Genomic DNA, 23,866 nt, shown 5'->3' with positions numbered 1-23,866 from the left:
CATGAAACCAATTAGAAAAGAGATGGCCTTTACTGATATTTATATAATTCTTCTGTGAAACAAAGATTACCTAAATGCTATACCTTTTAGTTTAAAATGGAGTTCTTGAACTAGATGTTTATCAAGATAACATAGTCATGAAATCTTAAAAAGTTAATAAGATCTTAATTTTTCTTTGTTTATATGGTCTTCCTGAATTTTTTGTCCGTTCCTAGCCAAACTAACTATATTTTTTAGATGTTGTCCAAATGTTCTGACCAACAGAATATTTGCAGCTTTTAAGTAGCCCTTGCTGCCCCTTATCAAAAAGATTGGGTGAGGTTAAAAACTGCCATCTTTATAAAAATTTTATTTGTCTCATTTGAAGATTTCATTATATTCTAAGCCTGTTTGGATGTAATTCCATCTAGTTTGATAGAAACCATCTTCCTAGAGTCATTTTTAATGGAGTTCCAGTGATACATCCCTAAACTAGCAAGTTCTTAACGACCCTGGAAAGTGACTGCTTGATTACACTTTAACGGTATTTGCAAATAAAATCACAAGTAATTAAGGGGAAATCTCCAGGCTTTTGAGCAAGTTTGATGCATGATAACTGCCTGATTCAGCTTCATCTAGAGTAATGCTGTGTAGGCAACAGCTACTGAGATCAATAGCAACGTAATGATAGTGGCAGAATTAAGTGAGTAACCTGAGAACTGTGCCTCAGAATGCATGCAGCTGCCACGAACCAAGGCCACACAGTGCACTCCGTGCTTCCGTCCTAAATGTTCATCAAAAGACGCCCTGCAGGAAAATGGAGTTAGATGCTCTTTATTGCTGATCGTGTCTCTTGCCACATTTATCAGGGAAATTGGATTAGCAGTTGGCAGCTGCAGGTAGACAAGATTCTGCAGTGATTAAATATGCAGCTTGGCTGCATTTGTTGTGACAGACCTTTAGTAAATTCTACTGTAAGCACCATCTGTCTAATTTGTATGAAGAGAACTTGGTGCTTAAAGCTACCAATAAGGAGCGAAATCTGTTGCTTTATCATAAACAAAACTTTTGTACTAAATGCTCTTAAATGTAATTTATTAGGTTAAGGCTATTTTTTTCTATCATGGTGAATAAATAATACATGCAAAGGTGCTTTCAGGTACTTCATTTTACAAGTACTAGAGATGAAAACAGTCCTGTTTTGTTCTCCAATAAAGTATTTAGTATTCCAAACCACAGGAGGTGATGCTGTTAAAATATCTTTATGAAAATGCTGCAGGACTGCCAAATTCATTTAATTTGCAACCCTTACCAGGATCGTCCAAATCCCTGCTTATAGATATTCTTCAAATGCAGATATTAGGACCTGTGTTGCCAAACTGAAATACTGTGAGGAAAAGAAATGCTGAAAAGCCCTTATTCATAACTTTGTTTTCTTTATTTAGTCCTAATAAAATTGAAGCAAATGTTGAATTTTTGTTTTGAGAATTTTTGTTTTGGTTTTTTTTTTTCTTTCCAAAGTCAAAGGGAAAGAAAGAAACAAACAAAAATCCTAGTACTGGAGTATTATTTCAAAATGTTTCTTGCCTCCCATCCCCCGTCATTTTATCCATAGTAAAATATAGTGTGCCGTTACCATGGTCCATGCATATTTCTCCATTCAGCCATGACGTCACGGGTTTTAAGAAAAATGAATGAAAACTTCTCAGAGGAAGAGGAGCAGTTAAATAGGAACCTGCTATCTTTAGTCCCTTCGTAAAAACTCCCCGATGTTAAATTATTTAAAATCCTTGATTTTCAGCATGCGCACATTAAAAGTTTTCGCACTAAGTGCCAAATGTTGCAAACAGCACTTTAACAGAATGATTTTGCTTTGATCCCTGTAGCAGTTCCTGAATAATTTATCACAGGTTATTGCCTTAATTCTGGAGAGGGATAGAGCAATAAAGGCAGATGAAAACACTCCAGTTGAAACACCTTGGGGCCTGCTCATTCCTCTGACACGGCTCTTTTGTTGGAACTATTTAGAGGTTATTAAGATGTGTCTCCAGAATTAAGAGTATGCTGTAAGGATGAAGACAGCCATCTTAATTCTAAAGACAAAGCACAATGACCCTTCACCTTCTTTTTCTTTGTTGTTATTATATAGTAGAATTATGAGGATAATATTATAGCTGCCCCAGTAGTGCCACTACAGTAAAGGGTCTGTCAGACTTCCCATTAGAAACCCTGTTTGGGGGTCAGGGTGGAAGGAGCTGCGTTTCAGCTGTTTCCCAGCCCATCCGTCTCACACTTGGCACACAGACAACTGTTCACATGCCGCGGACTGAAGCTCTCAGCAGTTTCTTCTTGGACTCTCCAAAAAGGAGTCATTGGATCAGATCACTAGACCTAACCACTCCTCAAATGTACCTCAAGAAAATTATTGGAACTCATCACCTTTTAGATTTTTCGCTTCCCCAAGATTCTGGGTTATTTGCTAGCTAGTGTGAGCTCCTGCTAAAGGCTGTCTGTCTTGTTCCCGAGCTGAGTATTGAGAAAATTCTCCTGTAGCCTTGTTTATGTACCTGTGTAGACTCTATGCTGCCCTGAGAGGACTGCTACTTTTTTATTAATATAATGAATCCGTTTCTTACATTAGCACTACACTTCTCTGCTAGAGTGAATCTATCTAAAACTTATGCTTAGTTTGTTCAGTGCTACCTCTGCTCTAAAGTAACTTTTCAAAGAAGTAAAACATAATTTTATGGCCACATTTTACTGTATTAAAAAAGACCATAAATTCGCTTAATTAGAACCTTTGTATCAACTTGGCACTTTCAAGGAAGAAAAATTCTGACCAAATAAAAATAATCTTTTGTATAATGACATTTTATAAAAAGCCCTTTCTTTGTACAAGGCATAAAGTAAAATTCATGGTTCTTGTTCACTAATTTAGAATTGAATAATGGATATCTTATGTGTATATGGAAGCTTGAAATTACCTAACGAGTAGCCTGTATAAGTGTACATAAAAAATAGAAATTTTCAGAAATGCTGTAATAGATTAGAAAGCCAAGTAGAGTCCGTAGGCTAGCATAGATGGCGGCCGGCGTGCGAGCGTTCAGAGGGGGCACCATAGATGATGGATTCTGTTCTGAAGGGCTGCAAGGAAGGAAGAAAGCTGAGAAAGACCAGGTCTATTTGGTGAGAGAAAAAAACTGAATAGTAAGCAGTTTTTAAAAAGTAATAGTAACATGAGATAATCGTGAAGAGGCCTGGCAATTATAGAAACGCAAGAGCTGGTCATTTTATGGGAAAAAGCTAAATGAGTCATTCTGAACAGCAAAGATTGAAATTAGGAGTGTTCATATTCAGAACTTCGGGTTCCCATCATCCTATAAACAGTTAGAAATAGAAATCGAGAAATCCCCTGGATAACATCCAGGTACATTGAGTCTCCTGTTAGGAAGGAGGAGCAGGATGTCTGACTGCTCACTGTGGTTTGGTTCACTGAAATGTCCTCTGTAATGAAGACAGTCAAAACTGATTGCCTATGTGATAACTTAGGTATCTTACTAGACAGCTTTCCACTCATTACCAGGGTCAATCTGTAAAGATCCCGAGACCATTTTCTGGCGTAACATTTCTACTGAAGCAGCATATTCAGAAATGACAGTTGTATATCTCAACTATCACAGTCCTTGTTGGGCAATTATGTTTATTTGTGCTCTTTGTTCTGACATTCTAGCATCTGTTCACGGGTTTTCTTTTCTCTTCCTAATCGTCATCCTAAGGACAGCTTAATTAAGAGTCCAGAGTAAGAGTCAGATCTTTTTTATTTATATCAAGGAGGTTTGGTTTGGCTTCCTCCGTCCCTTCTGAAACCATTTGTGAACCACACTTTCTGTTTTTCAGGCAATTGCTAGGCATTTTTGCACAGAAATGTATTTCTTACAACAGGTCTGTCGAATGGCCGTAATTATAATTAGCTCCCTTGATAGATGAAGAAACTAAAACTCATGAATTGCCTTGCCTTTCAGAGTTAAACAAAGCTGGAGTTCAATTTCAGAGTCTTGTGACATTAAATACAGAACTTTTTTCTTATGTCGTTCGCTAACTTGAACAATATGGCTGCCTTTCTGGGTATATCATGGTGACCCGGCCAGTTTGAGCTTGTCCTGAATTATTGCAACTTTTCTTTGGGGATCTTTAAATGCCAGTGCTAGGGCAGACTGAATTGTATAGTGAGGTTGATTTTAGTCAAGCCAGTTGGTTGGTTGAAATTTGCTATTAAATAATGTCTGAACTATATATCTCTTGTGAAATTATGAATCCTGATTTTTTTTTTCAAATTTGGCAGTATTCAGATAAAACGTATATTGAGTCTCAATGTTTCTGTGCTCCTGGAATTACAACTTAGCTCAGTTTATAAGAAGCAAAGTGGAACTGGTCAGCAGATTGATGGTCTGTTTATTAAAGTGGCTATGGTTTTCTATGGAAAGAGATCTGAGCGAGACATTTTAGCTAATGAATCAGAATCAGATATGTGGTCATTATTGCCTGATTATTACTCCATCTGCTCTGCGCTAACGTGAAAATCAATTACTCTGTCTCTTTCCCACTGACAGCGTATGTTGATCGGGCTGGCGAGAGATCTTCGAGGGATTGCCTTTGCACTGAACACAAAGACCAGCTACACCATGCTGTTTGACTGGATGTATCCTTATTACACTGTGACAATCCCAGCTCTGCGCACAGAGGGATGCCAGGCCCCTCTCTTTCGTTTAATAGTGTGGCACAGTAGGGAAGAGGAAACAAAGCTAAATGAACTAATGTGTAATCAGCTAAAAATTACAGCACGGCAGCAGCGGTGCAGATAACTGAGCACAGCACTCAGAGACCCGGCTCAAGGAGGTCACTCTTTTCATAGATACCATTAAATATTGACAACTTAAAAATCACTTCCCTCAAATGATTGTTTATGTTGGGGCTGCAGGCATCGTGTAGCTAGTATCTGTACTTGTGATCAGTGATTTGAACCATGTGGTATTTTCTGAGGCGATTAGAAGTCTCTGTTCCATCTCAATTAGCAGGACTAAGAAGGTTACTTTATCTTTTTGAGATTTTACTCATAATGCTACAGTTGGTCATCTGATGAGGATGTTAATGGTCATGGAGGCAGTGGGATAAATGGTCGGGATTTGTCATTGGCTATAAAATTTGGATTTACCATTACTAAATCGTAGTATAGATGGGAGTAGGGGGAAGCCCTATATAGAAATGCTTCATCACATAAGAATAAAAAGAGACAGATAAGGTTTGAAATCCCAGCTCTTCATTCTATTTTGTAGAAACTTGGTGTTATCATCTAGCAAAAGAAACAATCCAGTATGCTGGCTTACTGTGACCACTAAGATAAGTAAGCATTCTTTCTGTCTGAGGTCTGACACTTCACAATGGCCATAAACATGTATTAACGTGTTGGGAGTGTGCTGAGCCATCTTCAATCCTAACAGGAGGTGACTCCTCAAGTATGATAGCTTCATGCCCTCTACATTGGAAGCTCCTCGCACATAAGAAAATTCTACTTGAAAGCAAATTGATTTGTCTTATTTTATGATGTTCTTTCTTAAAACAGTGTCTTGGTGTAGCCCAGGTTGGCCTCAGACTTGACATGGAGCCAAGGATGGATCTCTTGGTCCCCCTGCCTCAGCTACCTAAGTATTGGGATTACAGGCCTGTCACATGCCGATTTAATTTACATTTAAGGGGTATAATTTCTCTCTTGCTTTATTTAAGCCTTTCTTATCCAAACTTTCTTTACATATTCTAAAGGAAACTTCTTGAAAGCAGTGTTCAGTGACTTTGCCGTAGTTGTGGCCCAAAACATAACAGATATGAGCAAATTTTAGAGCGAACACTACACACGATGAAAATTTTTAAACACTAATGTTTAGAGTATTAGTGACTTACAGCTTTAGTTGCTATGGAAACCTATCTCATTTATTTTCTTAGAGATCAGACAGATAAGATTTTTTTTATGGCCCTGAAGAATCAACTACATGCCTTATACATATAATGTATGTATGCAGAGGTTATAAATTTAATCATAAGAAAGTCTTAAATTAATCTACAAAGGATAGACCAGAGACATATGAACATTTTATTTCTCTAAACAACCAATTTTAAAATCAAAACTTTCCATTTATTTGGAAAAATCATAAAGCTTAACTTTGTTACAAAAAAAAAATGATTATTTGCTTGAAACCAGGCTCCAAAGCCAGCCCATCCAGCAGTTAACAGGCTTTTTTCTTGTTCACCAGTTTTAGGAAGAGCCAAGGTCAGGAACTCCCTCCTGTGTCAACAAATATAATCTGGTTTCCATTTCAGCATTTGTCCAGCAGATGGCAGAAATGGAGAATCTTAGGACTTGGTGTTTTGTTTTGAGCTAGAAACCAGTATCTCCTCCATTTAAGCACAGTTGAGGTTATTGGGGTCAGGAGTGGAGGGCGAGGTGTCGGCTATGCAGCAGGCTGTGCCACATTGCCAGACGCAGTGACTTGCTACTGGCCTTGCTTATAATAATTGAGTTGCAGTAGCAAATCAGCTTCCTTGGGAAAAGGCCAAAGGCTTTTCATAATTGTATTGACAACAAAATGAATATGATAAATGGTGTTCATTCAGTTGAGACAAGATTTATAGTTTTCCTTTGGGCAAGGGATGAAGAGCAAATATTTATAATAATAGTAAAATTTGTTTAAAAGTTACATTATTTGATCATTCAAAAAGCTTTATTAAAATATTTTGAAATACTTTTAACAGTTTCAGGTGATAAAGTACAGATTCTTTCCAAAGTATTCAGGTAATGCAAAAATGAATAAGTATACGATTTTTTAAAAATGCGGATATGAAAGTCATTTATTCTTCCTGAAATATTGATATGTCAAACCGTCAGTGATGATTCCCACATTACTGCTGGGGAAAGTTTATTTGCCTTTTATCCACATAGATGTGTGTTCTTTAATTTGTTATGCAATCCTTAGCTTGCAGAAGAAATATTCCTGTAAGAGCACGTGTCATCGTAAAGTCAAAATACATTTTATTTATGATGATTGTTTGATAAAATGCTATTTTAGTGTTTAGCTATTTAATTCCGAAGCATCTCTATGAACACTGACTGCATTAACTCCTACACAAGCTGCATAGCTTATCACTCCGTCCTTCCAAAACCAAATGGCCTGAAACTACACAGCAGCCATCTTGATAATTTTTCTATGACTAGAGAATTCAGCAAGAAATCATTCATTTATACCTTTGCCCCAAAGTAAGAATGCAGCAATAAGAAAACTACCTTGCAGTGCACTGAAATACATTATTTAAGCCTTTCCCAGATTATACTTAGATTAAGGTGTCAAAAGTCCAGAAAGATGAACAAATGTGGTATTTCCGTATGCTCTAATTTCTGTGATGTGGTCACTGAGCTCTCACAGGCAGTCAGCACTGTCTATTACATGAGCTCTGTAAGAAGACAGTCTTATACTGCAGCCAGCTATCCGCATATCATAGTTCCCTTGTCAGAGCTGCTGTGATGGCGCGATTACATAAAGGTCCTACTGAAATGTCTGGTACAAAACAGCCATGTCACCGCTGTCATTTCTGTTCCTAAAACAGGTAATCAAGGACTCATACTTGCTTACTTATTCAGCAGATAAGTAAGTGGGCTTCCGTAGCACAGAGTGCTTGGTTCTAAGAACAGTGTAGGTTAGTGAGACACAATTCTTACCTCAAATGAACTTTTTAGTTCAAACAAGTCCGGTGTGTGACTGACTTACAACAACATAGGAAGCTGTAGATGTCGGAACAAGAACAAGACAGGAAAGAGATGTCATTTATCTAAGGAATCAGGAAAGGCCCTGTAAAGGTGACCATGTCACCCTAACTCTTGCCAGGTCAAGTAAGACTGGACCCTGGGGAGTTAAGAAGAGCACTTTCAAGTGATCATCAGTTTAGGGTAAGAAAGATGTTTCATTAGGACACAGCTCATTTATGGTTAGGGAAACAGATTGTATGGGACCCTTGAGTATCAGACTCCAAAATGTATATCCATGTTCTACAGGCAGCATGAAACCTGCAGAACACATTCTCATGACTTTGGTTGGTCAGCATAATCAGAAGTCTATTTCAAGGCGAAAGTAATTGGCATTGTATGTGAAACAAGCTGAACAGCAGAAGAAACGAAGCCTAAACAGCCACCTTGAGCCAGCATTCTTTGGAATGTGCATTTTATGCACCAGAAATACAAGAATAAAGTGGTGCTTTCCAGAAGTTTGCAATTAAGTAAACATGCAAAAGGAACCCCTATTGACCAACTAATTGCACGTGTTATAACAGACACGTGTGAAGGACCACATGAACATATGTGAAGCATTGACAAGTATTTTAAGCAAAATGAGATTTTTGGGAGAAACCAAAAGTCACAATAAGTTTGAAAAGATGGGTTACCAGCCATGAGAGAGGAAAGGTGTCACACAGCACATGGCCCCTCGTGGACACAGCACAGGCGTGTCACACAGCACATGGCCCCTCATGGACACAGCGCAGATCTCACATATTCTGCATGGATACAACACTGACGTTGGCGTGTTTATGGAGCATATTCAGATAGTCTATGAACTGCTGGGCTCTTTCTAGTCTAGACCCACGGTCTCACGCTGATTTCCCCCAACAGTTTGAATGAAAAAAAACTCATGTTTTAGGTATCATAATGCTTTGTCCTCTTTTCTAATTATGTTCATTGTGTGTGTGTGTGTGTGTGTGTGTAGGCCATGGCATACACACATGGAAATTAGAGGACAGCCTGTGGGAGTTAGTTCTTCCCTTCACCACGGGGTCCTGAGTACCAAGTTCACCTCATGAGGTGCAGCAGCTGCACCTTTACCCAGTCAGCAACTATCCTGGCTCCTTTTTTTTTCATACTTTTTAAAAATTACATATATCACTTTTTCTACAATTAAATCTACAAAGGAAATAGTTGTGGTTTTTCTCTTTACTACTTTTTTTGTGGTGCAGCACCTGGAAACTACTAGTAATTACTGGATGGATTAATGGGAGGACACATGGATGAAAGCAAGTTTGATGCTTCCCACTTTCTCATATTTGGCATCCTGTCTGTGCCTTTGGTTTTTCATTTGTCTATGTAGACCTTTGGTATTCATTGGGAAGATCTAGGTAAGAGAAATTAGATCCATGCCCCTTCTACCTAAGGGCTCCCTTTCTCTTTCTCTGCCCAGATATATGTAGTCCTCACAAGGCCACTGGAAAATTAAACTTGGGTTTTGATTCTCGCTCTGTAATCTGAGCCTGGCATTCTCGCTGTGAAGCCCTTTTAACCTCCATGCTTAGTAGACCTCTGCTCTGCTTTCCAGTAATCACTCACTTTCTCTGTGGCAGTCACCTCTGTCAGAAGCATATTAGAACTGTCACTGCTCTCATTCCACACAGAAAAGGGAGCATCCCCTTCATATCCCCTGGTCTTATCCCAGTGTGATACAGCATGCTCTAAAAAACCATGCTGCTCTGTCCTTAGAGCTGCAGGTGGCCTGTGCGGGCCTCCAGTGCACTTAGGTTTGGAGATGGTGTCTGTTCCCTGATGATGCCAGAGTTTGTGCGTAGGCTATCTCTTACCTGAACAGGGAGAGCATCCTTTCCACACCTGCCACTCTGGTGAAGTATGACGAAAGAAAGCCTTGTCTTCCTAGTTCTAGATTCCTGGTCCTTAACACAGTTCATAGTATGTGGTATCTGTATATTAATCCCAGTACTTAGAAACAGTAAACTGTCTGACAGTTCAGATCAAGTTTGCAGTCAAGTCATGGTTTATGTTTATTTGTGTGTGTGTGTGTGCGCGTGTGTGTGCACGCGCACACATTTATGGGCATCAGAATACAACTTACCCTTCCCATCATATAGGTTCTGAGAATCAAACACAGTTTGGTTATTTGCAGCCATCTGGCTCTTCACCTAAGCATATCCACTCACTTCCTGTCTCCACCCCTTGTTCTTTTCCTTTGTGTTATTTTATAGCATGTTTATTTAATTTACTTCCTGATTGTTAGGATATAAATCCCATAAGGGAAGGCGTTTTCCTAGTGCTTTTGTTCCCTGGTATCTCTGGAGGCTCTAAAACAGTACATTTGAGGAGGGCTTCAGCAAATACTTGTTACGGGAGCCGTTTTGGGAATGCAGCCTGAGCCTATCTCTCCTGGGGAACTGCTGCCTTCCTGCTCTGTCGGGGCCCAGCACACTACGGGCCTAGGAGGGTTTGTTTTCACTATTGTAGAAATGATTTCTTAAAGCTCAACATGGAGTACTGTTTAAACAGTCAAGATCCACTTCTACGATGTAGGCTCTGTCGCTTCTGTAGGTTTACAACAGCAAATACTGGGATCTACATTGTACTGAGCCTGTTCCTAGTAGGCAGCCCAGGTTTCTGCACTCCTAGGGCTTCGAATGCAGAGATAAGTTCTGTAGTGGGGCAGCACAGTAATGTATGGGCCCTCTCCCGAGCCAGGTGGCCTAGCAGGTAGAGTGATGCTGGGAAGGGCTTTCAGTAATCATCGACAGCTGTGGTGGAATAGGAGGGTGGAGATGGTAGTGAAGCATGGATCTCGGCCCTTTCCCAGCTCGCGGAACAGCAGGTAGTGCACACAGCCAGCCCTGCTTCTCAGAGGGATGAAGAAGAGATTGGTGCCTTTTGACAAAAATCAAGACATCCCAGAGACCTGGGGCATGAGCTGGGTGTTGGAAGATGGGATGGGGCAGAAGGAAGCAGCATATGGGAAACTGGGCACTAGATTGGAGTCCCCATGATTTGCAGGGGGTTGGGATAAGCCAAACTATGTAGAGCAGAAATGGTGAGATTGGAGACACAGCAGCCTTCGTGCCTTGACGAGGAACCTGGTGGGGGTTTGGGCGGAAGTGGACAGGGGGTGTTATGTTGAGGTTTTTCACCATCAAGCTCTGTCCAAACCACACAGATCCAGTTCAGCGCTTTCATCTGAAACAAAGACAAGTGAGTGGGAAAGAGATGCGGGAACCTAGCGAGACAGAAAGTGATGCTCATGCTCTAGTTTGAGGCTTTAATCCTATGTTTATTGTCTATTTCCCAAGAAGGAGGCCAAGTGAAGCTGGCAGAGATGCATCAGCTGTTGATGCTGTGCATCCCTGGCTAGGCTCATCAGAGCTAGGCTCCCTCGTATTAACAAGGATGCTTTGCAGGCCAACCTCAGGAAGCAGAGGCAGGTGAATCTCTGAGTTCAAGGCCAGCTTGGCCTACTTAATGAGTTCCAGGGCAGCCAGAGCTATATAATGGGAAGCTCACAGACAGAGAGACTGAGACTGCATGGACGCTGTACTACCCTTAGCAACAGTGGCATTGAGCAGGTTAGAGCTACCTCCATCATACAGGGCTAACAAGTGATGTAGTGCCCAGAAGATGGAGCATTAATAGCAGGTCAGACCTTTTATACAGGGTAACAAACAACCCAGATGTTTGTTGGAGTTCCAGTGGTACCAAAGCAGAGAAGTCAACTACTTAATTTAATCTGGGGTAGATCTGTAATGTGTACTGTTACTGTTTCTCTATGCTTTTGTGGGTTTTTAGCTTTTTCTTGGCTGTAATACTCAGAAGCCCCAAAAATAATGACTCATATTTTTATTCCTCTTTAGCTAAATTTACTTTTCTTCCCTATAACATTAAGCATAATTCTTTAAGCATGTATTTACTTTCTTTTTAAAAGTATATCTATGACTTATGCCTGATACCAGGAATAAAACAACTTAATTTACGGAGACAAATTCAAACTTTGTAGCTACTCCAAAAGTATAGCTGTATAGTTTGAAAGAGTAATTTATACAGTGCCATTGTCCAGGGAGCAAAAGAAATACAGATTTCTGTTTGCTTGCTTCTTTTAAAATCCCATTAATTTTCAGCAATATTTTTTTGTTTGTTTGTTTTATTGTTATTTGGGGGAATGGTATTCAGGACTTTGTACATGTTAGTTGGTTTTCCGTTACTATGAGGCATTTCAAGTTCTTTGCCCCTAAATTCTTTAACAGACTTTATAAAAGGTATCCAGCCTATCTTCCAGTTCTTCAGAGAGCTATTGAGCGATGGTATGGAGAACCAGCATGTACTACTCCTATCTTAAAACTTTTAGCAGAACTGATGCAAAACAGGTAAGCAGCTGTGCACAGTCTAGGTATTGCCACAGGTTAGCAAGAAAGCAATAGACATGAGCTTTGGAAGGAAGAAAGTTCCAGTAAACTGTAGGGGTGTGGGGCTGAGAAAGACCACAGCCGCTGTTATTTAAAATATGCAAACTCACCACGTGGGAAAAGAAGAGCAGTTATTTTAACTATTTCTTTGCTTAGATACAATTCTGTAGAATTTTAAATAAGGAAATGTGATCTCTGAGTTGAGAGGGTTCACTTTATGAATAAGGAAACTGAGTCTCAGAGCAGTTGACATGCAGGTGTTTTTTTGCCCAGGAGCGGGGAGGGTGTCTCTGCTAACCCTGAGCATCCTTCTGTGTTAGGTGCACGTGTTTGCAGCCACACCATCCTCAGCCCTTACGTCTGTGCGGAGCAGCAGGGATGCTGGTGCTCTGCTTAAAATCACTGACAGATTCGGCAAAGGGGTGGAGCAGTACAGCAACCTACTTGTGTTTGCCTCTTTAAAACGTGTCATTGTGGGTGTGGCCTAGCACCAGTCGCCTGTCACTTAGCCACCCTGTTGCATCATTGCCTCTCTGCAGACAGCCAGGCAGGGAAGGAACATGGATTGCAGCTCAGCTTTACTCTCTTGCTGAGTTGTTCACAGCAATAATTAGGGTTTTTTTTTAACTCTTACATGAGAGATGGAAGATTTGTAAAAGAAATGTTTTTTTAAAGCTCTTAAGTGTTTTTTTTAAAGTTTTCTCAAGTATCTTAAACGAATACATGGGCTTTATATTTAATATTAGAAAAGTGAATTATTTATAATTAAAATTGTTAATTAGACATGCAATGCCAAAATGGCATTTAGTAGAAAAAATAATGTTCTATGTTATTAAGCATTTTGTGTCTGCCATAGCAAGTAATTCATAGCACAAATGACTCAATAATTGCCATATAAAAATTTATATTTCATGAAACACTGTATAAATTTAGTATTTAGTGTGAATTACATATTTGCATTTTTCTAATCAGAGTTATTATGGTACTTAACAGTAAACTAATTTTGAAAAGCAGCAATTTCTTTAGCAAACAAGACATTAGCAATGATTGGCCTGTGGTTTTGGGGGTAGTTTTTTTGGTTTGTTGGACAATTAGTTGGTGTTTTGTCTTGTTTGTTTCTTGCAACATTGTTTAAATACATTCCATTGTATCTTGAAAGCATAGAGGCATGGCATGCCAGCACCAAATGAGGCCAGGGAGGGGGCTAAAAAGCAGATATTACATCAGAAGATTTGTCGATCCCTTAACTCTGTTCAGTGCTCTCCACCTGTGGGGAGAACTTGTGGAATTTGTTTGTGTGTGCAGTGGAAGCTATGGTCTGTAATTGTGTAGTGTATTTGAAATGTGTTCCATTCGTGAAACAGCTCAGTTCACATTTGTGCATTACTAAAAGACCCTGTGTCTCCTGTCACTCTGCATTTTTTTTTAACTTTATGACTCATACTTAGGAGATAGCAAGTATTTAACTTATGGTTTTTAAACAATTATCCATCAGCCACTTTGCAAGAAAGGAAAAGAGATAGAAGATCTGTGATATAAAGTATCAGGATATTCTTTTGATAAATTAAAAAATGAACCCTTTGAATCAACCAATAGTGAGGAAGTTATTGTGTGTATGTTGTCAGAAGCCGTTCGGTTGGAGGGGCTCTTCTAAGGGTAGTCGGTACTGGACTGCTCCTTGTAAATACAACTGTTGTCTTGTTGATATTTGGTCTCTTTATCTTCAGGAATAGTCTGACTTTTGCTATATTTCTTAGGTCTCAGCGTTTGAATTTTGATGTATCCTCTCCTAATGGAATTCTTCTCTTCAGAGAAGCAAGCAAAATGATTTGCACTTATGGTAAATACCTTTTTCCACATTGGTCTCTGCAATATGCCATAACCTGTTTCTGGAAGGAAAGAGGCTCATTGTTTCATTCTTTTGAACCTCCATATCTGTATGAATTTGTGAGCTGGGTAATAGTGCAGGAAGCAGGACCCTTGCCTGAATAGCATCAGGCAGAGAGGTAATGACATCCTGGCCAACCTGATACATTACTTTGGGATAAAATACAAATGTCAGTAGTAAAAAATACAGTAGACTTTTTAAAGTTATAGTATATTCAGAATTTCTCAAATTTATATCAAGGAATTTGCTGTCTTGGGAGAGCACTTTGTCAGGAAATACCCTGGCAAATGGCAGTCAGTGTTTTGCTACAATATTACAGGGAATGTTATATTTTGGTTCTGTACTCGTAGAAGTAGAGTTCCCAAGTCAAGATTGTTCTAGTCAACCACATTAAAATTTTTTATAATTTATTTAGCAGTTTAAGCCTAAGAACTACCATCCCTAACACTTGCCAATGAAAACAACTTCGTTACTTTTCTTCTGGGAACTTTTCTGAGTTGTAAGCATTTATTTTGTTATTTAACAATTCCAGACCTGCATTTACTCCATTCTAGTAACTCTGTTTCCAGACCCTCCCTACTCCCCTGACAGCCCCTTCCTTTTAATTCTCTTATCCATGTTTGTTAGTCTTTATTTTGGTTTGTGTCTTGTGGAAGCGGTGTAACACTGGATAGAGAACTAAGCTTCAGAGCTTGTGGACATTGTACCTTCCAGTGGGATACAATTAAATGCTGCTCTGTCCCCCAGGATCAGCGCAGTAAGTGGAGGCTTCATGAGCCCCTTCCGTACCCATGGCTGACTGCTCAGAGGGCCTCACTTTCGTGGACCCAGCACCAGAACACATAGCTGCAGTGAGTTCATGATTTTGCCATGCGCCATGGTCGTGTCGTACTTCAGAGATGGCAGTTTGCAGCCCTTCTCCCTACCTTCCAGCTCTTTGGTTCTTTCTTCATCCTCTTCCACAGTGTTCCCTGAGCCTTAAGGGCACGGTGGTGCAAATGTCTTATTTCTGTGGACCCTTCAACTACCTTGTATCTTCAGCATCTTTTGAAGTCAATGGATCTTTGCAGTCACTTCAATTGCTGTAGCGAGAAGCTGCACTGATTGGTCAGTAGCTATTGTCTGCAGGTGTAAACATGGTATCTAGAAGGTGACCTGGTACTGTATTGGTTCAGCAAAGCAGCAGTATCAGGTTTCATCATGGGGCCTGAGACCTGTTCAGTCATGGATTTGGTGCTGAGTGTATAGTACTACACATGGATTCCCTCCTGTAGAGTAGACCACAAATCTTTATCCTTATCCATGAGGGAAATGCAAATAAAATTACGTTAAGATTCTGTCCCAGTCCAGTCAGAAGGGTGATCATCAAATATGCAAATACAACAAATGCTGTATTAGGTTATTACCATGCATTCCTCAAGTCCTCAGCATAGGTATGATCGTGGGAAGGTTGGAGTTTGTAATAAAGAATTGAGTCAGAAACTGTCCTGAAAGGCCTTAGACCAGTTAGCCAGTATAATTACTGTGGCAATTTGAATAGGTATGGTCCCCAAAGACTCTGGTACTATTTGGAGATGTGACCTTGTTCGAGGAAGTATGTTATTGTAGGGGCAAGCTTTGAGTGAGGTCTTATATGCTCAAGCAGTGCCCAGCGTGGCAGTCTCTTCTTGTGTTACCTGTGGATCAAGATGTAGAACTCTCCTTCTCCAGCACCATGTCTGCCAGCACCGTGTTTCCTGCCATGATGGTAATGAACTGAACCCCTGAAACTGTAAGCCAACCCCAGTTAAATGTTGTCCTTTATAAGAGTTGATGTGGTCATGGTGTCTCTTCATAGAAATAGAAACCCTAACAAAGACAGTTACTGTAATTACCATAACTAGCCACTGTGATTACTATAATAAGAACTGAAATTGAATCTGTTGGCATTAATAAGCTTGCCAGGTATTATGTAACTGTCAGCTGATTGGATTAGAATTTCACCGGAAGTCGGTGTGACTGTAGATCATAATTTTTCTATATCCCTTCCTGCTTCCTGAGAAGATTTAGGAGGTTTATGACAAGCACTATTTGTTTTAGTGATTTGCATCCTAAAACTTGGAGGAAACCAAAGGTACAAGTGGGAAAATATCCTCCAACTGTGTTGCCAGTGACTTTAATACACACACTTCGCATAGAATAATAACAAGATCGTCTCCCATCCTCGGTGGAATCCCATGCTGGCTTCCAGCCTTCTGGGATCTGGAATATTTTCTTACCATGCTTTTCCTCTGGAGAGTCTGGCATATTTGTTTGAGGAAGATCATGTGATTGCAATCTAGGAGTCAAGAAGACAAAAGAGTAACAGCAAGGCTGAGCTGAGCGTGAAATACTTATTTCTTTGGGTTATCCAAGGTGAACGACAAGGAAACCTAAAGGGCCCTTCTGTCCCCATCCTCATTGAGTTTCCTTGTAGCTCACCTCTCCTGGATAATGTTTGGGTATTCAGGTGGGGTGGTACTAGAGAGGACTCATCACTTAATACACCTGATATATTGCACATTTTGTGGACCATCTCTTCTTCACTGCTCTATGAGACTGGCAGAAAAATAATACTTTTGATATGCTGTTTTATTTATCTACATTCTGTCATGATATACTTTGATGTAAGTTTTTAATTTTGCTTCAGCTCTCAGCTGCTCTTGCCGTTACAGCTCAGGGTCAGCACTGAGGTTAGCCACAGTAGCACAAAACAATTTCCTGTTTGTACAGCCCAGGTAACATTTGGGTGAGGATTAAATTTTACCACATTTTCTACTAGCCCTAGCCTATTATTTCTAATGAGTTTTAAATTGCTTCAAGAACATGTATTTCAAAACTTAGTGCAATGATCCTTCAGCCTGAGCAACTTAATAAAAGAAATTTCTTTCTCTAAATTTTTGGTTAAAATGTTGCATGCAGTGTAATAAATGTTATTACTCTGGAAACCTAGTTCTCACTTTTAAGAAGTGGGTGTTTTTATGCGCAGTTTCCATTTGTTTAATCTTTTCTTCCCATTGCCTCTGGGTACTGGTATCTTTAGTGACATCTGTTGGTTGAAGGGTGCACAGAGGGGAGAAATACTGCTTGTCTTCTTGAGGCTGGCCAACATGGGATTGCTTGTGTTTCTTCCTTTGGTAGCTGATTTCCAGAACCTTAGCTTGTAAAAACTTAAACTTTAAAAATAGCTAGAACAAACTATGATTATTCTCTCCATGAAAAATGTACATCCTAAGCTGAGAGATGACTCAGCAGAGGACCTGGATTTAATTCCCGGCACTCACATGGCCACTCAAAATTGTTTGTAACTCCAGTCCCAGGCGATCAAGTGCCTTCTTCTGACCCCCACTGGCACTAGACACACGTGTAGTGCATAAACATACACGTAGGCAAAACACTCATACACATGGATAGATGAATGAATGAGCAGACTGATGGACAAACAGACAGATAACATCTCAAAAAAATTCTTTTAAGAATTTTTATCTTTGGGCTGGAGAGATGGCTCCGTGGTTAAGAGCACTGTCTGCTCTTCCAGAGGTCCTGAGTTCAATTCCCAGCAACCACATGGTGGCTCCAAACCATCTGTAAAGAGATCTGGCGCCCTCCTCTGGCGGGTGGATATAAATGGAGGCAGAAAGTTGTATACATAATAAATAAATCTTTAAAAAAAAAAAAGAATTTTTATCTTTGAAGCAACATATGCTTCTTTAACACTCATAAATTGACTTTATAAAGTTTAATACAAACCATTGCTACTCCTCATGACCAAGCTAACAAGCCAGTGGTTTACTCAATGGGATTTACAGAGTCCTCAAAGTCTGTTATAGTACATAGAAGCTCTTCGGGGGGGGGGGGGGCAGAAGAGGGGATCTAGCCAGAAATACCCAGCTATATAGTTGCACAAACTGATTTGTTTATTTTAAAAAAATGTCTCTTGTTAAGAAAATAATTCCTGGAATACAACTTTAGAAGTGGTCATATATTTACATTAAAATGATAACAAGAAGATAGATGAGAGTTGCACTGGTCTTGAAATACGTAGAGATTTTGTAAAATGCCAGCAGGAAATAACAGTTGGTGGAAACAGACTATCCAGGGCTATGGACAATAAGTAGCCTTTGTGTAAATGGAAGTTTCTGTCCCGCTGGGTCTCACAGCTGGTCAGTTCCAAAGAAACACAGAGGCTTATATTAATTATAAGCTGTTTGGCATATTAGCTCAGGCTTATTATTAACTAACTCTTACATCTTAAATTAACCCATTTATATTAGTGTATATATTGCCACATAACTATGGCGCTACCTCATGAGGAAACATGTCTTGTTTCCTCAGCATCTGGCTGAATCTGACTCTGCTTTTTCTCTTCCCAAAATTCTCTTAGTCTGGTTGCCCCACCTATACTTCCTGCCTGGCTACGAGCCAATCAGCATTTTATTAAACCAATATGAATGACAAATCTTTACTGGGTACAAGAACATTTCCCACAGCACCTTTGCTTTGTGTATAGCATGCAGATAATACAGCTTCCAAAAGTCTTGTGCAGGCGATACCTTGAGGACCCCAAGCCCATCTCAGTAACTTACCAAAAGGAAGGCCTTAAAGATTACTCCGTGATGAGTATAAGAAACAAGTGCTAAACTAAACCTCCTATGGACTCAAGAAAAACAAGATGCTAATGTCTTCCTTCATCCATGCTGCAAATGTTTATTGAGCATGTACTGTGTGATACTATAAGTTACAAGGTGGGAGGAAGAACACAGATTCTTCCTTAAGAAAACGCAAGGCTGGCAGGAGAGTCAGACAGATAAATGAAGAATTACAGTACCCTGTGCTCTGTGTTATCCTTGAAAAGTATTCAGAGTGCTCTAGAAGCCTAGGAAGAGATTTCTCTTTCAGTCCCAAGGGTGACAGAAGGCAGAATTTTTGGAAGAAATAAGAATAGAGCCCCAAGGGATTATAGAGAGATGGCTTAGTGATTAAGAGCACTTGCTGCTCTTCCAGAAGGCAGGACTTAGATTCCTAGCACCTACATCGAGTAGTTCACAACTACCTGTAACCCCAATTGAGGGAATCCAACACCCTTTTCTGGCCTCCATAGACATGGGGCACCCATGTGTAATATACACACACAGACACACTTATATTTTTTTGTTTACAAATATGTGGGCAGCACAAATTGGACTTGATGGATGAAAATAAAAGGACATGAAGTTGAGCCTGGAACAAGCCTAAGGAGGAGATGAAGGTGATCAAAACACATTGTATGAAATTTTGAAAAACCTAATAAAAATTTTTAAAGAAAAAACTTACTTAAAAAAAGACATAGATATGTAACAGGGAAACTGTCAGTCTCAAAATTGCTAGAGTCTTAAGTGAAAGTAACTTATCTATTTCTATTGCTTATGGATGTGTATGCAAATATACCATCCTGTGTGTGTGTGTGTGTGTGTGTGTGTGTGTCTGTCTGTCTGTCTGTCTGTCTGTCTGTCTGTGGAGGCCAAAGAACAACTTTCAGGACTCGTTTCTCTTCCACTGTATGAGGACCAGGAATTAAACTCAGGTCATCAGGCAGCAGACATCCCCTAAATCATCTCACCAGCCCCCAACTTTATCTTTTTAAAAGAAACTTGATTGGATCTGTTTAAGGAATGATGTTATGTGATGGCTACAGACAATAGGAAATGTTTCTATATAGAAGAAGCAAATCAACATGTTAACCCTATTGTTTCCTATGCGCTTACATGGCAAGAGTAGCTAAGACCTACTCATTTTGAATGAAACACAAATACAGTTGTTGCTGTTGTTATTCCACCTGCAAGCTGGGTCATGCAGGATTATTCTTTCTATGTTTGGCTTGTTTCAATTAACATAATGCATTACCCTCCAGACTCTCCAGCCTATGACAGAAGGCAAGATCTTGGGCTCTTTAGGATTGAATGATGTAGTGTGTGTGTGTGTGTGTGCTGGTCCTCTCTCCATCTGTCCATCAACAGTTTCATTGTACATACTCTGGCTATTGAGTGTGCCCATGCCTGTAGATGTTATTGGCATATGGTAGGTCTGTGTTTGATTTCATCAGAAACCTCATCCTGATTTTCTTGATGGCTGTGCCAACACTGTACAAGGGTTCTCTCTCTATCATCTCCATCTTTGCCAGCAGCTGTCATCTCTTGACATTTTGGTGAAGCACCATCCTAGAAGGTATGAGACAGTTTCTGACAGTGGATTTGAATTTCCTTTCTCCTGTGTTGATGATGCTGAACATCTTTTCATGACACTTTTGGCTGTTTTCTATCAAAGTCATTTTCCATGGTGGAGTTCCATGAGTTCTTTGGGTATCTTGACTATTGACACTTGTCAGGCACAGGCTTGCAGGTGTTTCTCACTATGGAAGCCACCTTTTCACTCTCTTAACTGTGCAGAAACTTTTTAGATTAATGTCGTCCCATTTGTTTTTGCTTTAATGGCCTAAGCTTTTGGAGTGACACCAAAAATTCTATGAGAAATCCAGTGTCCATATTGTCCACTAGGAATAGCAGTTTCATCTCTGAATTTAGGTCTTTTATCCCTTTTGACTTGGTTTTTGTATAAGCTGTGAGTACAGGGTGTATGGGTGTGGATGTGTGCACGCGTGCACGCGCACACCCACACACATGTCTGTTTTTGTCTCTGTCTCTCTCCTTGCCTCTACTCCCTGACTCCTTACTTCCCACCCCCCGTGTTGTTTTTGCATATAGTAAGCCAGTTGTTGGAGACTCTCCTTTCTCAATTGTGTGCTCTTTTAACTAAGGTTTCTCTCCATCCCACCAGTTCCCAAATATTCACTCTGAGTCGTAATATTAATTACAAACTGTTTGACCTGTTAGCTCAGGCTTATTATTAAGTAGCTTTTACAACTTAATCCATTTCTTTTATTCTATAGTTTACCATGAGACTCGTGGTTTGTTACCTTCTATCTTGTTTCCACAGCAGCTGCTGGTGTCTACGTGATTCCATCTTCTTTCTCCCTGTCTCTCTGCTTAGATTTCCCGTCTAGCTATATTCTACCTGGCTGTTAGCCAAATCAGCTTCTTTATTAACCAGTGGTAATAAAACATTCACAGCATACAGAAAGACATCCCACATCATGCTCTTGTTAACCTTTTTAAAAATTAGTTGGCCATATGTTCAGCTTTATATCTGAACCCTCTGTTCTCTTCTTCCTTCCTGTGTCTGTTTTTAATGTAGAATGTCATACTATTTTGATTTCTATGACTTTGTAGTATAATTTTAAATGAGAAGGAATGATATCACTGACTTTTTTTTTTTCTCCTTTTTAGTTTTTTGAGACAGGGTTTCTCTGTGTAACAGCTCTGGCTGTCCTGAAACTCACTCTGTAGACCTTGAACTCACAGAGATCCAGACTCACCTCTGCCTCCCTGAGCGCTGGAGTTGAAGTTGTGTAGACCTTGAACTCACAGAGATCCAGACTCACCTCTGCCTCCCTGAGTGCTGGAATTAAAGTTGTGTGCCACCACTGCCACCACCCCTGGCTGAGATCACTGACCATTTTTTAAATTATTTATTTTTATTTTATGTCCATTGGTGTTTTGGCTGCCGTGTATGCTTGTGTGAGGGTGTCAGATCTCCTGGAATAGGAGTTACAGACAGTTGTGAACTGCCATGCTAGGAATTGAACCTGGTTCCTCTAGAAGAGCAGCCAGTGCTGTTAACTGCTGAGTCATCTCTCCAGCCCCCTCACTGGCCATTTTTGTGTGTAAGAATTCATAATCTTCTGTGGTTTCTTATGAACTTTAAGAGTACTTCTATTTCTGTGAATATCATTAGAATTTCAATAAGTATGTTACTTTGGATAATATGAACCTTTTTTCATTATTTCAATTCTTTTAGTCCTTGAATACAGGTTATCTTTTATTTTATTTGTGTTTTTAATTTCTTTCCTAAATGTTGTATGGTTCAGTGTACTGATCTTTTAACTTTAAGGATATGCTTTCCTTAAGGAAAGTACTGAGTGTTTGCTTGCTAGCTTGTTTTAATGTGTGGAGTATTTGTGCAGTGCAGCGTACAGATGTATGCAAAGCTTGTGACAGATGGAGGTCAACTTTGGGTGTCAAACTCAGTCACATTGAACCTTCATTTTTAAGACGGGATCTCTCACTGAATGTGGAGCTAATCAATTCAGTATGGCTGGCTGGCCAGTGAGTTTCAGGGATCTGCCTATCAGCCCTTAGTCACCCTCGGCTATGAGGTCACAAACACCATACCATACCTGAAGTTTGATTTTATTGCGAGGTATCCAGATCCACGTCCTCACACCCACTGCTTATGTAGTGGGCTGTCCTGAGCGAGGCATTTCCCTAGGTCTCTGAGTGATTATCAGTGGAAGCAGTACGATTATACTTTTATAAAACAACCTTGATAATGAGTTTAGTGATGAATTGTCTGATACAAAGCTAAAAAAGAAAGGGGCAGAATTAGTCGTTTACATTAAGACTCACTGTTGGGGACAGTGTATGTACCTTCTCCCTTTCCGTCTTAACATGACTCTCCCCTGTGACATAATAGCATGATTTTACATTATTTTTTCACACCCATAAAACGGTACAGCAGTTCTTGGGTTTTCAGAACTGGATTTGCTGTATAGACCAAGTATTCTAAGAGCAAAATGTGGCCATCCACATCTTTAAACAACAGCTTTCTTTTTGTTAATATTCAGCCCGGAACACAATTGTCACACTCCATAATTCAGCTGTTGACAGATGAGATCATCCGGAAGTGTTTGTGGCTAACTAAGCAACTAGATGATCCAAAGGTGTACATTCAGCACTGGAAATTACAAGTCAGTCAGTGCATTTAGTTAGAGTTATATTCATTTATATTAAAAACATGTAGTGACGACAAAATACACCCCTCCAGCAGACATGTCTAGCCCACAGCTCAGAACTGCTCAGAATGTACCCCAAGACAAGAGCATACAGTCACTTCAGATATCATGAGAGGTTTTTTTTTTTTCCTGTACTTTTTTAACCCAATTGTACAGTTCTTGAGCATAAACTTTAACAACATCATGTTGCAGTGTCAAAAGTCTGGACATTGCTTGTAAGCTTTAAGTGTTGGTCTATAAGAACTATTTATGTATAATATACTATGTAAAAGTAAAAATCAAACTTTTTGATGTGAATATTATGAAACATCTACATGTATTGTGCCAGTTAGAAGAAAATACAGACAATAATAATTTTGCCTTAATGTTTTTAAAATTATATTTCCACCTGTGTGCTTGTAAAATAATTGTTTCTTTGGCTTTGTTTTGTTTTGTTTTTACATTTATTTAGTTTTGTTACAGTGGGAACAGCAAGCAGCTACCATGTTACCTTGGCATGCTTCTAGAAGTCAAGGATAACCTGTGCAATTGATCCTCTCCTTCCACTATGTGGGTTCAGGGGATTAAACTCTAATCATTAGACTTTGAGACAAGTGCCCCAATCTACTGAGCCTTGTCAGCAGGCCAACAATTTTTTTTTTTTTTTTTTTTTTTTTTTTTTTTTTTTTTTGCTCAAAAAGAAAATAAGCTTCTATTCTAGACATACGTGGTGACACACGCCTTTAATTCCAATACTCGGGAGGCAGAACCAGCAGGTCTTTGAGTTCAAGGCCAGTTTGGTCTACAGAGTAGGTTCCAAAACAGCCAAAGCTACACAGAGAAATCCTGTCCCCCGC

General features: G+C 39.7%; 1 protein-coding gene across 1 annotated transcript in view; it reads left to right on the top strand.

Moving 5' to 3' along the window:
* Ranbp17 (RAN binding protein 17) overlaps window positions 1–23,866 on the top strand; it is a 329,913-nt gene that overhangs the window by 248,179 nt on the left and 57,868 nt on the right. The window contains exons 20-22 of the mRNA XM_057775288.1: window positions 4,590–4,678; window positions 12,091–12,198; window positions 13,995–14,077. Of these exons, the coding sequence (XP_057631271.1) occupies window positions 4,590–4,678; window positions 12,091–12,198; window positions 13,995–14,077 (280 nt within the window). The remainder of the gene's footprint in view (window positions 1–4,589; window positions 4,679–12,090; window positions 12,199–13,994; window positions 14,078–23,866) is intronic.

Source organism: Chionomys nivalis, chromosome 7 (genome assembly GCF_950005125.1).
Source record: "Chionomys nivalis chromosome 7, mChiNiv1.1, whole genome shotgun sequence".
In the NCBI taxonomy this organism is placed as follows: domain Eukaryota; kingdom Metazoa; phylum Chordata; class Mammalia; order Rodentia; family Cricetidae; genus Chionomys; species Chionomys nivalis.
This window is presented reverse-complemented; position numbering and strand designations above follow the sequence as displayed.